The sequence below is a fragment of the Hesperophylax consimilis genome, chromosome 20, assembly GCF_061612785.1.
Source record: "Hesperophylax consimilis isolate HC1 chromosome 20, BYU_Hcon_1.0, whole genome shotgun sequence".
Taxonomy (NCBI): domain Eukaryota; kingdom Metazoa; phylum Arthropoda; class Insecta; order Trichoptera; family Limnephilidae; genus Hesperophylax; species Hesperophylax consimilis.
The window spans coordinates 21,297,694-21,317,251 of record NC_142855.1 but is presented as its reverse complement, the minus strand read 5'-3'; the positions used below and the strand labels follow the sequence as shown (position 1 = coordinate 21,317,251).

Below are 19,558 nucleotides of genomic sequence, written 5' to 3'. Positions count from 1 at the left end.
GGATCGTAATCTCAATCTCAACGGCGAAAAATTTAATAACTATTTTGTAGTTCTTTAAAATATTGCATTATTCACGTAACATGGCGATACTGAAAGTACCTATCTACCATTCTTGAACTTGCCGCAAATATACCATATAGGTAGGAACGAATTATTTAAAACAAATAAGTATTGTGAAATTATAGAAATTTATCAAATAAAATTTACTTGCGCACGCCCTAATTTGAACCCGCGACCTCCTAATTCGTAGTCAAGGATCGTAATCTCAATCTCAACCGCGAAAAATTTACCAACTATTTTGTAGTTCTTTAAAATATTGCATTATTCACGTAACATGGCGATACTGAAAGTACCTATCTACCATTCTTGAACTTGCCGCAAATATACCATATAGGTAGGAACGAATTATTTAAAACTAATAAGTATTGTGAAATTATAGAAATTTATCAAATAAAATTTACTTGCGCACGCCCTAATTTGAACCTGCGACCTCCTAATTCGTAGTCAAGGATCGTAATCTCAATCTCAACGGCAATACATTTAACAACTATTTTGTAGTTATTTAAAATATTGCATTTTTTACGTAACATGGCGATACTGAAAGTACCTTTCTACCATTCTTGAACTTGCCGCAAATATACCATATAGGTACGAACGATTTTTTAACGATTTTAAAAATGCGACATTCTCCGACAAAAGCAAGCGAAAAAGAATACAAACATAAATTAGGTAAATAGGTACCGAGCCTTTGCTAATTCGAAAATTCTCAATAGAAAATTTCAAAAATCTGAGAACGATACGATAGTGGCATCTATGGATATTTTAGTAATGTATGGCTCAAAGCATGCCTTCTGCATAATTTTAAAATTGGCTTCAATATATGCGTTGCGTATATAATGCAAAGTGTTAGTTTGGGGACAGATACTTTGGGCCTGTCCCCAAACTATACAAATGTCCCCGAAGTATGGGCGCGCTCGAAAAACTGTCCTCATTCTATGCTTCCCACATATATATATATATATATATATATATATATATATATATATATATATATATATATATATATATATATATATATATATATATATGAGATCAACATAAGTATGCCAATTTGGGTAGATCAACATAAATTATGCATCCGAATTCCATACAAAGTTTGAAAATTTTATGAACAGTATATCAAATGGTTTTTTTGGCAAACTGGCAACATTGATCATTATTGTACCACTGTTGCCAATTCATTCAGATGTTTTCCATAATAGCCAAGTTATATGGTGTTAAAGGTGGATCAACATAGTCTAACAACTTCTTACTGGATCAACATACTACGGGAAGAGGTCAATATATATATAATAACCCCACACAAGAGGCCCTGAAGAAAATGATTTCCCTCAGATTTTGGGATGCTGTCTGGAGGTTTTTTTTTTACGGAAATGAAGTTCTAGGACGGTGAAAAGTGTGAGGGTTGAGTAGAATCTAGGGATCAGTGTGTACAGGAGTGACGACTCGTATGAATATATCCCTCTCACTGCTGCGCAAGGCGATGGATTGACATACTAGTTGGAGAGGTCAAAGGGTCTCCTCAAACTAGCCACTCCCGATCTGGCATGCGCGTCCTGAACACACCTCACCCGATAAAGTTTGGCACCCCTGCTAATTCACCAAACGTAGCTTGCCACTCGGGGTGACCTTTGGCAGAGGTGTTGGTTATCCAATAAATAATTCCCTGGGCGGCGGTAGGAAGGCGGGACAGGGAACACGTGTAATACACGAGTACCTAATTTTCATTGTCGAGTTCCATAAATTCAGCCCAGTACTTGTACAGGGTCTTGACCACGAGTGCTAGTCATGAGTGCGACATAATTTAACTAAAAAAATATCCTTATTTGTCTTTTTATACTGGTTGCTTTTCATTTCATGTCTCTGCACCAAAATATAACCATAATCAGACTAAAATTGAAAACATATTTAAAATACATATTTTAAAACAACCTTAAGTAAAAGTCTCGCAAAAAATTATTATAAATGTAATACTTAAAAAAAACTGTACTTTCCCAACAAAATTGCTTTTTAAATTGTTTCCAGTACCAAATATTGATGATATATTTAAGCAAACTTCCAATATAAAAATGTGTAAAGAAAAAAATAACACAGAATATCAAGAATTTTAAAAACTGATGAGAAATGGAAATCAATTTATTACGCCAATCTTTAAAACAACTCAAATGCAAAACCATTATATTTACCAAGCCATAAAAAACTACAATAATCTCCCTTCCGAATTGCGCTGTATTACGAACCAACAAGAACAAATAAATAAAATTAACCTTTTTTTTCAAAAAAACTTATATTAAAAAAAAAATATATATATATATTATTATATATTTTACACATAACATAATATTATAACACTGAATCTAAGTAAGAATCGTGGCTCCCTTATCAGGCACAAGAGCTCCTCTTTTTATTTTATTTTATTTTATTTATTTATTTACGGACAAATAGTCCATTAACAACATATTAATTACACGAATAAGTTTTATAAACAGAGATGACAGTGAAAGGAGAGCATATATAAATGAGGAGCGAAGACAATAACAATGACAATAATAATATAAAAGTAAGAATGATAAGGTATATAGGGATGGTCCGATGCTCTGTAGGGAACCCGCTTGCACAGCGCGGGTGTAAACTGTGCACCCTAAAGTTTAAGTTTAGACTTACGGAATTCAATACTTCGTTTGTGTGAAAGCACTATGAAACAATACTTGATTATACATGACCAATTATGAACCTTAATATTATATGAACCTTAATATTATATTTTGCAAAATATGTATTAATGTAACCCATATGATCTATATTAAAATAATAAAAAAATATAAATATCATATTTATTGAATTGGGTGCAGACTTAAGATTAGGTCAGTCATTTGAATTAGAAAAAAGAGTCGTTTTTAAATCAATTTTGTGTTTAAATTAAAAAAAACTATGTTTGTTTCTAATAATGCCATTTGAAAGCCCATTTCATAAGCTTTCAAAACATATTTCAGATCCGTTTAGAAATATTCAATTTATTTGGATTTTATTACAAAGCGGGAATAATCTGACAGCATATGCCACTGCTCTGAGGGGTTACGAACCAAGTTGTCGAATAAGTGCCTGGTGATGGTCTGGATTGTAAGCCACGCAGACCATCAGGGAATAATTAATTGACCATGAAAACAAAGGTTGCTTACAAAATTCACTCTGCAGGCAGTGTAAAAAATTATCATCCAGCCACCAAATACATAAAACAGAGAACTCACCGAATATATCACTCGCATTGAGATTGGCAGCAATTCCTTAATTTCCAAATTCGGCAGCGGACGGCAATCAGCACAATAAAACGTGCATTCGCACCATGAAATAATGATCTGTCACGACAAGCTCTCAAGAGAGTAGAATTTAGAATAAAATTGAATTAACACATTGTAATTCTAAAAGTACTGTCACTTTCTTGTGACAAAAATATTTAAATCTTTTAGTCTTAAATCGACCAAACAGGAATAGTGGTGCTCTCTTTTGTCAAACAATATAATTCAGATGAATCCAGCTGCTTAATGCACAAATGACTATTTTATTATCACTTACCTGCAGAGCAAAATCTATACAATGACTCACCAGATATGTCTATCCTGTCCACTATTTTTAATTTTAATTTTTAAATTTTAAGTTAATTAATTTTAAGTCTACTGCTACTCCAGTGTCTTTAATTTTAACATCGATAATAAGTTATCTAAGTATAAAACAGAGGTTCCCAAACTTTTTTGCCCCGTAGACCACTTGCCAAATATATTTTTTTCCGCAGACCCCCTGCCTGCCGAATATTGAATTTTCCTAAAACTATTAACGTCCCATCATTTATTTTTTTTGTAAAAACATTCCCTTCCCTTGCCTGTCCTACAACCGGGTGGCGGTATAGTTGCTCTGTCTTTACACTGTGCAGACAGGGGCACCCTTGTGAGGTATTACACCAAATGAAAATGGAGCAGGATAAGCAACGGGAATTTCTTTCTGTAGCTGGCCCTACAGAGCTACCCCTTAAGTTCTTTGTCAGCGCTTATTCCGGTCAGTTCTTGTCATATGATATCCGATTCTTCAACATTCCATTTCCACAATCAAAATGTCCTCAAACTTAGTTTTGAAGTCTGTGTGAAGTACATTTAAATGTTGAACGTCATTATTATCTTGGACGAATTTCAGAAACAAGTTGGGGAACTAGGAAAATTCGCGGCTTCCAATGTGCAATGTTTTGGTTCAATATATTAATTCTGACGAGAAAAGGAACGTAGACTTTTTTTATATCCATCAATAAACAACTTTACGAAATATAAAAATGCAAATATCTAATAAGTAATTTCTCAGCCTATTATATTTGTGTTAGGTGTATTGTGTCATTTACGGAACTTCTAAATGTTGACGTGAGGTAAATGGGGGTCCGCTCGTATGTACCCAATTTGAATCTCGTGGACCCCCAAATTTTTTTCTCGCTGACATAGACTCCCAGGAAGCCGATTTCGACCCCTGGGGGTCCATATAGACCACTTTGGGAACCTCTGGTATAAACGATCACGTTTGCTCCAATTCTAATTTTTTATTATCACAGAAGCAGTACAAATTATGAAATGTGATGCTCTGAAAGTTAACAATCATTAATATTTCTATTTTTGAAACTGACAGATCCGGGTGGAATTTCATTATAATATATTATAATAAAACTTTTTCCACTTTAATTTTATTGACCGTAACCGGTTTCAGTTCGTTAAAGCCATCTTCACACTGGTACTAATTATTCTTAGTATACGGTTTTTTTTATTTATTTTTTATTTGGTACATTATTTTGTTACAATTTATGTTTTCTAGTAATGTAGGCCTCACTGGGTGGCTTGCCCGTGCTGAGGCCTTCATTTTATAATATGAAAATCTAATCTACATATTACATTTAAAGAGAAGATAATAAATTTGAAAAGAAAATAATAAATTTAAAATTAAAAATATGAAACACATAATAATACATTTAAAATAAAAAATAATACAATGAAAATAATCTTGTGTGTTTGTGAGTGATGTGTGTTTATGTTGGATTTGTGTGTTACGTGTAGGTTTTATTTTTATTTTATGCTCTGACATTTTGGTAATATTGTCTTTTTTGTTCTTTAATCCATTTTGTAATTTTGTGTGTGAATTTATTTTTACTTTCCTCAATTTTAATTTCAAGTTTTAAACTGTTGAAAGCTTTTATAACATGGTATTGGTAGTGTCTTTGTCCAAAGCTTGAATTTACTGTCGGAGTTTTTATGTTTTCTTTGTACGCTTGTCTAACTGGTCTGTTATGCTATTTTGTGTATGTTGGAATTTATTTTTTTTTGTCAAAAATGTAGTTTAGTAGTGTTTTAACGTATAATTGGCGTATATCTAGTACATCTAGTATATATACATAACATATGGGGGAGGGGGAGGTGGGTGGTCCCAAAGGGTTTTTAATCAATTATATTAATTACATTTGTTACTAAGTCGTTTTAGACTGTCGAATTTAATTACATTGGGTTTGTAGCTCACTTTAATATTGTTCAGGGAAAAACCTTACAAGTAATATGAATTATTAATTACCTAATTTTATTGTCAAATCGTTTTATATTTATGATGTTTGGGATTTTATTCATTTATTTTTTATTGTTTTTTGAAGGGATACAGGTTTACATTGGAATAGAAATGGTCATTATATAAACTAAATACATATTTTATATAGAAATTATTATTAAAATTACAATGGATACAAAAGCGGAGACTTAGCAATTGTTTGTAATTGCTTATTCATTACAAAGTAAGGGTCTATTTTTTTAGTTAATTGTGAATTTAAGAGTTCAAATAATAAGAAAGAAATTCAGAAATACACTTACTTCGTCACGGCAATATAAAAACAAAATTAGAATAGAAAATGCTGAGACATTATATAAACATTTAAGTGTTGGAGTGGGACTTGCGCAATAGGATATGGTTAATTTATTTTATGGAAATAACAGAGTCTTTTATTATAAATATGTCGTCTAGAATAGGACTGTAAGTAAAATGGGCTTGGTCTTTCAATACGAAGGAAATTGCTGTGATTGAAAATGTTAATAAGTTCAAAAATGAATTAAGAAAATATGTCTATCTCAATTATTAATGTTTCTTTTTTTTGTGACTTTAGTGAAATATTTAAAGAAAGATTATGTTTGCCAAACAATGTACATGTTTATATGTTTATAAAACTATTAGCACACACGAAGATGTGAGCTAACTTAAGATTAATAAATAAATACACTAGAATTAAGGGGTAGACAGATTACGCTATAAGTTCAAAGCGTTTTACTCCACATTGCTCGCCATACAATCCCATATACAACCTGTCGCATCTAAATAGATGTTATAAGTGTGGGCGTGGCGACGATGTGCGCTGTGATCTGCTAGCTAGGCTATATTCGAAAATTGTGCGACCTCCTCTCCTACCTACGGCAGAAGGAGTCAGAAAAAGTACGACGTAATTACGCGGCTGTCATCTGTCAAAGTGACAGATCCCATACAAAGAATTGATATTTCGTGCCAGTTCCCAATTGATCTGACCCCCTCTCCCGGGGAAGATTTTAGCGTATTGTAAAAAAAGTCTTTTGTTAATTATTGCTTTTTTACAATGACATCTTCAAAAGTGTCATTCAAATCAAAACTTGCAGTACTATCCAAGGTTAGGAAACGAAAATGGAAGATTCCATAAAAAAATGATTTTTTAAAGAAACTGTGGCATCCAGATAATTTGAAATATTAATCTTGAACCGGGTTACAGACATAATTTTAAATTTTTCATTTATATTGAAGAATTACAAAATATAGAAAGTGGGCACTATCGCTTTTGATTCTAGGGACCTCACTTAATTCAAATGCTTTTTTAAAAATCTATTTTTCCCTTTAACATTAAGGAAAATAATTTTAACCCATGTTTCTTTCTAATATTTACATGTGCAATTATATCACGTATGTAGAACGATGAAAAAGAGTAATTGCAACAAGTTTTGTAAATGCCTGGCATTTACGATCTCTATTAATATGAGTAGTATGAGTGCGAATGTGTCCCATTAAACTCGCTTTTTCTTAACACGAATAACTACAGCAACAGCATTAACATGGTTTTTCTTTAGTGTGAGTGAGCTTGTGTCTAGTTAAAGACGACTTATGCGAACAAAAAAAGTTACAATATGGGCATGAAAATGGTTTTTCTTTTGTATGAGTAAGCCTGTGTCTAGTTAAGGACGACTTATACGAACAAAAAAAGTTACAATAAGAGCATGAGAATGGTTTTTCTTTAGTATGAGTGCGAATGTGCAAAATTAAGCGTGCTTTTTCTGAACATAAATAGCTACAATAAGAGCATGAGAATGGTTTTTCTTCAGTATGAGTGCGAATGTGTACAGTTAAGTTTGACTTATGTGAAAATGTATAGTTACAGTAAGAGCATGAGAATGGTTTTTCTTTTGTATGTGTAAGCTCGTGGCTAGTTAAGTATGACTTTCGTGAACATGAATAGTTACAGTAAGAGCATGAGAATGGTTTTTCTTTAGTATGAGTGCGGATGTGCACAATTAAGTTTGTCTTATGTGGAGATGAATAATTACAGTAAGAGCATGAGAATAGTTTTTCTTTAGTATGAGTATGGTTGTGGCTAGTTAAGTATGACTTTCGTGAGCATGAATAGGTACAGTAAGAGCATGAGAACGGTTTTTCTTTAGTATGAGTGCGAATGTGTACTGTTAAGTTTGACTTTTGTGAACATGAATAGTTACAGAATGAGCATGAGAAAGGCCTTTCCATAGTGTCCAAAGAAGCCACTATGCTAGGCTTCGAAGCAAGTTTCTTGTCACTTTTAGAACAGGGGATGGATTTCAAATTTTCAGTTTCTTTTCCATTGCATTTCGGACCTAGAAGATAAAAATAAGATAAAAAATTTAATGACACATCTAAACAGTGCCTTTGATTGTTCAAAAATCTTTACATTATAAGTTATACATCAGAACAAAAAAAAATGAATATATTAAAGAAATATGGTTTTACCCGCCGTATGGTGAATTCTTTCAGAGAGCTCCAAGCATTCCTTTTTAATGTCTGGGAGTTCGATATCAATTTCCGAACGCGAAACTTTACTTTCATCTTGTTTTTTATTCCCTGGTTCTGCTTTGATGGTGAATTCCTCTAGATGAGAATGGTGATTTGTACTAGTTTCACCTGAACAAGAAAAATCTGTATTAAAAATAATCATTATTAAATACTTCACGGTATTGAATAGTTGTTTCGACATTTCGTTTCTCACAAACGCATCGTGTACTCCGTATGCTACATAAACCATGTATTTTGAGAGAGCGTAAGTAAAATTTGTTCCATTATTGCACTGATCAAAAAATACCTGAATTGTTTTCGGAAATTGATTCCGAGCATTCTTTTTTGATTAAGCGATAATTTGCGTCAGTTTCCGTAAAGATTACTTCAGCACTCTCTTCTGCACGTGTGCCTGGTTCTAACTTGATGGAGGTGGATTCCATGCTTCTACGTAGGGGCTTGGTACTTCTGTTTATCTGTAATCAATAAAACATTTAAATACTTTACAACTGTAATAAGTTTACAACTAACAGTAGAAGTAACAGGTTTATTAAATCCACTGTTGAAATAAATGGTAGACTACCAAAACCAAAATAATACTGCAAGTTTTAAACCCATGCTGAAGATCGTATTTTTAATTCCCTTATCTAACCTAACCAAACAGTTTTTTTTTTTTTTTATAAATTGCCGCATTTGACTGATCACGCGTACGTCAAATCTGTATGATAAGGAAAGGTTAGGTTAAAGGAGGCATGTACAATGCAATGGTGAAAATGTTGATACAGCTGCGTAAAAACTCGAATATGTGTCATACTTAAATGGCACATGTGGGTCTAACACAATTAAATAGATGACTTTAAAATATCGGATCGATAGGCCTAACTACCGAGAATTTTATATCAATTTCCAGAACGATGTTGGTAACGCAATAAATCAGAATCAATATACATCGGCAACATTTGGGACACCTCTATGAATTGATATTCCTAAACGACAAGCGGCTATGTAAACGCTAAAAATGCAAATAAATTGACAATTTCGAATTGAAATATTAACTTTAACATACTGTGGCAGTTCACATGTAATTTTTGACACTAAAAAGGGAGTTAATTGGTTCGTGAGGTCATTAACCATAACTAAAAACGTTTGTTTCTCGAAACTGGAATAGAATCAACTGATTGCGTCTTAGGTTAATTAATTAAGTCTATGGATTATGTATACGATTTCTTCCAGTTCTATGAGCTCAGTTACTTCAATCCCGTTCATTAATAAGCCCGTTAATTTGCATTGCTTATCTGACACCTTGGACGACGCGCTAAAAGTCAGCTTTCGTCAAGAGACTGTCGGAATCATATTCTGACCGTGTTTGCAAATACCGCTAACTGGCCGTAAATGACATATTTCGTTAATATCTTATTGACTATAGGGCTATATCGATCGTGCGTGCTAGACCTCCTATTTTACTCTGGAACAACAAGATTTGCCGTGGTATTGTAAAATATAAAACGTTATACTTATTAATTTATTGATAATAAGTCGAACTTTATAACGATGTTGAATGATGTATTGATGCAAGGTTCGAACGCATTATGCAAGGTTTACGAATTGACGGAATAAAATAACCAACAAAAAAGTGACACGAAGCGGCCGGCCATAGAGACTAAGGAATTAAGAAATTAATTCTTGTTTGCAAGATGAAATCTCAGTGTTGCCACCATTTTTTTCAGTGGTGAACCTGTCAAAATCATCTTGAGGACTCGGTAAATCAGTAATTTTTAGAAATGGTATCACTTGGCTAAACTTGTGAGGGTTTCTAGTCGTGTACCCAAAAATAGCAATTCGTTAACAATTTAAAGCAGCAGTGTGAGGGGAAAAATGCCAAAACATACATTATTTGATGTATCCCATTCGTTGTCTCTTCGTGTTCTTTGATGTAAATAAAAAAATAACTTTTCATCTCTCCACGGACCTTTCTCTTATTTAGTATTATTTGTTATTATTATTCATAACTATATCATTAGAAAGAATTAAAAACTATAATTTTCATCACGGACGAAATTTACAACAGGAAATACGCAATAGGTGTATTTATTATAAATAATTTAATTAAGAACCATATAACTTGTAGTAAAGTGTATTGTTAATGTCCAAATAAATAAATAAATAAATACCATAAACCGTTATAAATGCATTAGTAATACAAAAATAAAATATTAATAATCTTTCAAAAGAAGCAAACACATTGTGACTTGACATTTTAAATAAATAATGTAATCAAATACAGATGTACACACACACACACACACACACACATATATTATCAAGAGAGAGGGACAGTATATTAGAGTGGGATACATGGGCACCCGCAGGGGTTGGTAACAGGGGGGGGAGGGGGGGCACTTGACCTTCCCTGTTTTTTTTATTTTTTATTTTTTTATTTAAAGAAAGCAAGACAAAAATACATATTACAGCAAAAAATAAGATAAAATACAGAAAAAAACAGAAAAGTTCCAATAAACTACTTTTCAGTAGTTTGTCGATGGCAACTTTTCCCATAAAAAATATTAAAAAAAGATAAAACTTATTTCAATTAATGACAACAGTGATAACAATAAAAAATAACAATTTGTTTTAAAATATAAAAAAACACTATACACAACAGTGACAGTATCTACCAATAGTTTGTATTAGACTCTAATACAAACTATTTCTTTCAGCGAGCCAATTTTTCAACATAATATTTGTTTTTACATTTGTACATTTTTTTACTTCAGCAGGTAACATATTTAAGCAACTAGGTATCATGTAGTCCAGTGTTCTTTGTCCATATTTGTTTAAATGCTTAGGTACAATTAGTCCTTCATTTAACGTAAAACGAGTATTGTAAGTGTGGTCCAGTCTATTTATGTATATAGGGCTGTTCACATGCTGAAATATAATTTTATACCACAGAATTGATCTTACTGGGAAAATTTTAAGATTCTGATAAAGGTATGGAACATTATGCCTTTGTTCGTATAAACTTTTATGAGCTAATAATTTAACTAGTGAATTTTGAACTGATTGAACAGAACATGGTTTATATTTGTTTTACATGAAAGTCCCCCAGCTGTGATTCCATACCTTTTAATAGATTCTGCTAGTGATAAATAAATTATTCTAAGTGTACGTATTGGAATATAGAATTTTAATTGATCTAATATATTCCACTGGAGCGAACATGTCGAATAATTCGACGTTTTTTTTCTTCTAATATTGAGCATGTCGAATTATTCGACGTTTATTACGTACCACTCGTAAAAATTAAATATAATAATATTTAAACCAGTCCCTGGCCAATAATTTATTCCGTTGTAAAGCTGGTAAAATTGGCTTCATCTATGGCAACACCGATTATCCATAGATGCTTCTGGAATAAATATTTGGCGGTTTAAATGTGACAGTTCATTCCAAAAATTTTACCTTCGAAGCGAAACTGTTTTGAGAAATCGGTTATATTTACACATCTTTTAAAATGCCGTAAGTGATTGTGTTTTTTGCGTTTTAACGCCATAATATATATTAGTGTAATCGTGATTCAATTATTAATGTGTTTTCAACTCCTTTGATTAAAAAAATGGGTTTTTTTAGCATATTTTCGATACAAAAAACTAGCTGTCATCTCGTATTTTCCCAAACAAAATGGCAGAATTCCACAGGATTTTATCAAATTACAAAGTATATCCTGAAAGATTGGCAAAGCTTATTGCTATGATATGGGCTTTTTTTAAATCTTTGTTTCTTGTTCTATCACGAAACACAAAAACATGGATAAAAATCTCCAGTTCTCAGTCACAATTATTTAAAAAGCAGCACTCTGATTTTGACATCGTGAAATAGGCTATCTGTATAAAACGATCAAATGACTTAAATAAAGCAAGTAGGGCAGTTATTCTTATTGGTAATTGTAAACAGTTAATGTATCTTCCTAATATAGTACCACTTATTTGTGGTAAATGTATAAAATATCATAATTTAGTTCATTCAAATTTAACAGGTTCACGTACCAAATAACACAAAATAATTTTCACGCATTATTTTTATCTTGATGTCAGCATATAAAAAAATGATTTTCTAGTATATATTTGGATCTGTGGTTGTAGAACAGGTCATAGAGAACATAAAACGTAGAAAATATTCAATGTGAATATTCAAAATATCCACTGGCGGCAATTTCAAATATACTCACGCACAAAATTCGCGCATTTACAAAGCTTACGATTTTTTTATAATTTTTCTATCAATTATACAAATACAAAATAATTAATAAAATATAGGTGAGTTTATTGGCTATATAGCAGTAAATTATTTTTTATATGTTTACATATACAAATATGGAGTAATGATTTTTTTAATGTGGTCGGAAATTTTTCAAATTAACTTTCAAAGGTGGCGAGCAAGTGAAGCTATTTTTCATTATTCTCTCTGTCGCTCCAGTGGTTAATAATAGATCTCAGACGTTCACAGACTTTATTTATTTGTAAGGCCCATTTCAAAAAAACAATCAATAATAATACCTAAATATACATACTCTGTGACCATTTCAATATTTTCACATGTACATATTGCAGGAATATTAGATTGATTGAAAATAGTCAAATAATGTTATTTTTATTTAAAATAAAATAAAAAAAATTGTTGCTACAGTATGCCCTTCATTACTACAGTGTCCTATCCGTTCATTCACCATACAAATAAGCTACAGTAAATTAAAACTAAATTAATACATTACTATAAATATTTTGCCCCCCCCTAGAAAATTTTCTGCGGGCACCCATGGCGGGATAGTGCGTCAGTTTTAGGAGAGAGGTGGGGGGGCGGGAGTATGGGATAAGTGAAGTAATGGGAAACATACTTAGAATTGGGCTGACGGTTATATTTTATTGGTTATTAATGAATTTCCCCTTCGAATTTACCTTTTTTTTAAATTTCCAAAGGTTCTAAATTGTTAAGTCTTAAACCTATTCCATTTTAGACTTTAATTCCTGTATCACGGTTAAAAGTATGACCTGCGAACTCTGAAAAAACTGAAATAGTTCACGGCACATTTAATTAGTAAAGATCTACGTCATCTTATTCAAAACCCGCCAAATTATTCATTGTGTATGTATTTTTCAACAATTATTGTTTATTAGATGAGTATTTCTCAAAAAAAGTGTACATTTTGGAAAAATAAAGTGTGCCTAGAAACAGTCAAAAAATTACCCATGTTTTTAATTCATCATACAAAAAAAATATGCACCATTTTGTAGAATAAATATTAGGCTTTAAAATATCGAAGAATAAACATTACAATCGTATTTATTCGCAAATATTTTAATTTATTAAAAAATATCGATTTTTACCTTCCATACAAAATAAAATTGCCACTCTACCCACCTCATTTGTTTATACTTCATAAAATGCAATAATAACGTTATAAGATGTGATTTTTTGTAAGTTTTAGGGTCATAATTAAATGCAGTTTCTGTACAAAGTAATTTTTCTATGGGGTTTCATAATTAATTAATAATTTATGCACAAAAAACAAAGTGAGACATATTCATTTACTTTTTAGTAACTACTCTTTAGTTACGTGTTATTAGTACTTCTACCATAATTTTTGAACCCATTCGTAAAATTTAACATGGGCAACACTAGCCTCTTTCCGATTGGTTGTTGGTCTGACTCCTCCGCCACAACATTAATTGTTAAAATCAGTAACAACGTGTTTATTTAGTGGGACCACTATTTCGTAACAGGAAATATTATATCCTTTTTTCACAAAACGGCAAGTCTTTTTCTACTCATCTTTTTTTAATATGTGCGGTACAAACATTGCTAAGCTTACATATTAACCCTTTTAAATTTTATCAAACCATTGACTTTTTATAACCCCATTTTGTCTAATTCTTATTACAATTTTGTAACGTTTGTTATGAATTTCGTAACGTAACGAAAAAGTTCAATGTAAAGCTGAGTGTACACAGTTACTGTTGCGTGTCGTATCTTGTGATTGTCCTGTTTTATTTAACTTCAGTCAAGCCTAAACTCTCACTTTTCATATTATAATCTCGATGTGTAGAGCCTTTTACATTATCTTTTTTTGTCTGTGCCACCTTTTATGTTAAATATTTTTGTCTATGGCACGTCATAGTGTAATATTGTCATGAATTTCGCGTCTCTAATATCTTGTGTCTTTATAGGAATAAGTAAAAAAAAACATTAAAAACTGAACTCAATTAAATAATGCAGAATTTAACACAATTATTGAAAACAACTGGCCAAATTACATAAAATTTTTCACAGATGGCTCCAAACTCAGTCAGGACTCCCATTGCGGGGCCAGTGTCTATGTTCCTCACAAAAAATTGTGTTTCCCACACAAACTTCCCAAAGAATGCTCCATTTTCTCTGCTGAATGCATAGCTATCATAAAAGCTCTTCAACTCGTCAAATCATTAAATATTAAAAACGCACTCATCCTTTCAGACTCGCTTAGCTCACTACAAAAAATAAGCGCATCCCCACTCAATTCCAGTAGCGACTCTCTAATCTGCTCGATCAGGGACCTACTGCATTCCATGTCACTGGTTCATGCATCAGTGGTCCTAGCCTGGATACCGGGACACCTCGGTATTACTGGGAATGACATGGCTGATCATATTGCTAAGGAAGCCACTGCCCATGGTCCGTTAAGTGATATCCCTATTCCGGTTAGAGACCATTTCCCTATTCTAAAAACTAAGTACCAACTCCAATGGTCTTCTGAATGGAAAAAATCTTCTCTGATAAAAGGTCACCAGTACTCATTAATTCAACCTTCTATTCCTGTTAAGCCCTGGTTTCACAAATACACTACCATGCCTAAAAATATATATTTCTTCCTTAACCCGAATGCGGCTGGGTCACACTTCTTGTCTTAGCCATCTTGCCAGGTTCCACATAGTCAGTTCGCCGTACTGTGATTGTGGGTCAGAGGATACTCTGGACCATAATTTTTTTGAGTGTCCTATCAATGACCAATTTCCAAATTTCATGCATGAATTGGTAAAACTTGATATTAAATTGCCTACCAGTATTCCCTGCCTTCTTAGTTTAAACACTCCTGAAATTTACCATTTGTTGGCAAAATTTATTTATAAAAATGGCCTTAATATCTGACCATAATAATAAATATAAACCAAATTTCTTTCACTTTCATTTGTATTCACTTGTTCAGGTTCCTATTTTCATCTATTTTTACTAATCCCAACTCTGCATATTTTGACTGAGTTAAAACACTATTCTTTATGCATTTGTATATTTTTCATGATTCTTTTATTGTATTTGTTTAAATTCATATCATAGAACTGTTTTAAAAAAAATAATGCTTCTAATTTTGGAAAAATCTGTTCTTTTTAATAACAAAAAATGCCCACTACTATTTTGCACAGGTTCCTATTTTTATAATTTTGTAATTACCCATTATTACCAGCTCTGTATTGTTTTTGTTAAGTTATGTTTATGTTACACCCATGTTATGTTTATGGTAGGTTTATGTTTATGATATGTTATGTTCATGTTATGTGCATGTTATGTTATGATATGTTTATGTTATGTTCATAGTATGTTTGTGTTATGTTTATCTTTATGTTTTATAATCACATTTGTTTACTCCCATATGCTGTGTTTGTTTATATGATTGCCAATTTCATAATTCTATTTTTAAAAAACGCTACTAATTTTAGAAAAATCTTTGGTTTAATAACGAAAAGCGCCCACTTATATTGTACACAGGTTCCTATTTTTATAATTTTTTGATAATCTACTGTTACCAGCTCTGTACCATTTATGTTAAGTATGTTATGTTTATGTTATGTTATGCTTATGTTATGTTATGCAGAGATGTGCTTTATTTCAAATAAATCCATTTAAAAATGGAAATGCAAAATGCAAAATGGGTATTTTCCATTTTGCATTTTAAATGCTTTTCTAAAAACCATTTTGCATTTTAAATGCTTTTCTCAATGCATTTTCCATTTTAAATGCTTTTTTGCAACATTCTTCCTACTATCTCCACTCATCTTTTTTTCATAAGCCCCAAATATCAGTCGGTCCTCAACCTCGCTACGAGAGATAATTTACATTTGTCAAGTTGCTCCCTGGTAGGAGCCCTGGCAATTGAGTGATACCATTACAAAAAATATTGATTTTAATACTGAACATGGGGCCTTGACGCTGTAATATTAAATGTTAGATATCAGTTTCTATGTTTTTACGTTGGCAACATTAGTCCCGCGCAAATTTTTTGTGGTTTCATAATCTGTAGTCGTGGTGAGAGTGGTATATTTATGGTCGTGGTGTTTTTGGATTTACCATCATGTAATATGTTTGTTCTACATTGATGTCCATTATTAAATGACAGAATTGTTTAAAAATTCTATAATTATTTTAATTGTTTGACCTGAGAAACCATTTTGCATTTTCAATGCATTTTGAAAATAGGTATTTTGCATTTTGCATTTGAAATGCTTTTCTAAAAACCATTTTGCATTTTGCATTTTCAAATGGAAAAGTTTTGACCCATTTCCATTTTGCATTTCAAATGGTTTTGGGTACCCATTTTGCACATCTCTGATGTTATGTTATGTTTATGTTATGTTATATTTATGTTATGTTTATGTTATGTTTGGTTTATTTATGTTTCGTTATGTTATGTTATGTTGTTTTATCAATGTTGTTTTGTCAATCATGTCAATTTTATCCTGTAATTTGTTGTATTTATTAATAAGAAAAATGTTGTAATGTATGGCCAAGATCACTCTTAATGGGTGAAAGCCAATATAAAGAATAAAAAAAAAAATAAAAAAATCTTGTGTCTGTGGTCACGTCAAATATTGTTTGGTTGTAAATTAGAGATGGGCGAAGCGGCTCAGTTGAGGGAGCCGGTTCACTGGGTCCCGTTCACCTGAAAGATCCGCTTCAGTGAACCTGCTCGATTGAACCCCCCCCCCCTCCATAAATAAAATAAAAATAAAGTTCTTCGCGATAAAAGAATACATACGTGTAGTCGTCGATATTATACAATGGTACAGATATTAAAATCGACCTGTGTTCTACACTCTACAGTGTCCTAAGATGTTTAAGATTCGCTAGTGAAATTTATTTTAATTGTACATTGCGACCGAAATCAAATTGGATCGTTTATTATACAATGTGTTATTTTTATGTTTTGGTGAAATTAAAAGTACCTATATATATATATTTTTTTGTAAACTAATGTTTAAGACAAGATTTTTTTATGCATAGCACACAGGGTAACAATTATTTTATAAGCAATAATTATTAGCCTGAAACACTAGTATATATTGAATTATTTCGCGGATAAGAGATAAGCCGCCATAGCTCAGTGGTCAGAGCTGTCGACCGGAAATTGAAAGGACACGGGTTCAAGTCCCGTTGGCGTCATGTATCTTTTATCAGGAGATTTTTCAATGTGGATGAGTGTTTTAGGCTAATAATTATTGCTTATAAAATAAAAGTATTTAAACATGAAACCATGAGATTTCATTTTTCTTTCATAAAAGTTGCATTTAAAATATTTTTAGGGTTTTATGATTTTTCATAACAGGTTGCGTCTGACAAAGCTCCCTCCGGAAGAATGAGCTGAAAAGATAAATGCTTTAAAGGTCATTTCTCAGGACTGCGCTTCGTCAGATGGGACCTTGCTATCGTGAGGAAACATTCCGACATTTTTGCTTCTTTGGGAATATTATTTATTTCGAAGACAAAGTTTTTGCTCAGAAAAATCGATCTATATATCGTATATTTTGGAATACATTCAAAGCGGATTCCCAATATTATTGGAATACCCTTTTATTAGAATGAAAAAATCGAGAAATCTTTTGTTTTTTTAGGTTTTTGGTACAAAACGTCAAACTTCAATCGTACGGTAATCGTTGAATCACGTTTCTTATCGCTTTTTAGTTTTTTTTACTCGGAAAACATAATTACGAACGTTATAATAGCTTTAATTTAAATTTACCATGATTTCCACAAGAAAAAAGAGTGAAATTTGGAATCATTTTTCTGCGGCCACAAAAATTGTCAGATGTGTTATTTTTAAATTACAATAATCTATATCAATACTATTGAAAAAGTTTCTTTAAATTAAGTTTAAAAAAATCAATTGGTGAATGGAATTAAAATATAGAACAATAAAAATAAACTTAAATCTATTTTAAATTGATTGTGTACTAAATAAGTGTAATAATAATACAAAAATTGTGTTGTGCACAAAATACTTTGGTGTGAGAATAATAGTTAAACGTCGTTCACTTTTTTTACGATTATTTCGATATCAATGATTAACTGAAAATAAACCATGAACATAATATAACTCTTCCTTGTTCCTGTTATAATAAACTAAATAAGTGCCGACACAACAACTAAAATGTTATGCAAGCGTCAATACCAGTATTATTATGTCGTATATATGATCAATCCGGTCAGTACGTCAGTAGTGACCCGCGAGCCGTGAGATCCGTTGAACGATGTATGCGGATCTTCGTTCACGAACGGGTGAGTCGGCTCTTCGGGTCTGGCGGGTCACCTGCTCACCGGCTCACCGTTCGCGAACGAGTGAAGCGGGTCACCGGGTCACCGGCTCACCGGCTCACCGTTCGCGAACGAGTGAAGCGGGTCACCGGGTCACCGGCTCACCGGCTCACCGTTCGCGAACGAGTGAAGCGGGTCACCGGCTCACCGTTCCCGAACGGGTGAGTCACTACTGATCCGCGAACGAGTGAGCGGCTGATTTGGGAACCGGATCTTACGGATCCGTGTAAAGATCCGGTTCACTGAGCCTACTCATCATCGCGAACGACTCACTTCTATTGTAAATAGCTTGTTGTGATCCAGATAGGTTTCAATTCTACATTATCATTCAATTCTACATTAGCATTCTTCAACATTCATTATCAACCAACTCTCGCTTCTCTTTCTAAGTTTTAATGTCTACCCTCTTCTTTGTGACATATTAAACGTATCAAGAAAAAACACAAGTGTTTTAATGAGAAGCGAATCTCTCAATCTGAGCTAACTTAAGATTAATAAATAAATAAATCTATCTCAACGGCAAGCCAATCCTTGGCGTGAAACGAAAGAAGCCAACACAAGCCGATCAGCCTTACAACCTGACTGGAGGCTTCTGGAGTCAACACGAGGACGCTGCTCATGGTCCTTCGAGCCGGATTTCAATCTTAATTCAAATCAATACTCCCGGCTTTGACAAACTGAGTTTGTTAACAAAATCATGATGAAGTCGATGAAAGTAAAGTTCACTGGGTTTCACTGTGGGGAATGTCACTGGAGAGTCATTGCAGGAAAGTCA

General features: G+C 32.5%; 1 protein-coding gene across 2 annotated transcripts; it reads right to left on the bottom strand.

Annotated features, from left to right (window-relative positions):
* Positions 1-3,988: 3,988 nt before the first annotated feature.
* On the bottom strand, positions 3,989-9,820 carry LOC149414326 (uncharacterized). Of its 2 annotated transcripts, none has more exons than XM_089643775.1 (4): positions 9,709-9,820; positions 8,474-8,642; positions 8,125-8,295; positions 3,989-7,991 (listed from the first exon to the last, which is right to left on the bottom strand). In XM_089643775.1, the coding sequence occupies exons 2-4, from the start codon at positions 8,607-8,609 to the stop codon at positions 7,195-7,197; spliced, it is 1,104 nt and encodes a 367-aa protein (XP_089499901.1). In that variant the 5' UTR covers positions 8,610-8,642; positions 9,709-9,820; the 3' UTR covers positions 3,989-7,194. The 2 variants fall into 2 exon arrangements, with proteins under 2 accessions (XP_089499901.1, XP_089499900.1); XM_089643774.1 differs by having other exon boundaries at positions 9,681-9,816.
* Positions 9,821-19,558: the final 9,738 nt, after the last annotated feature.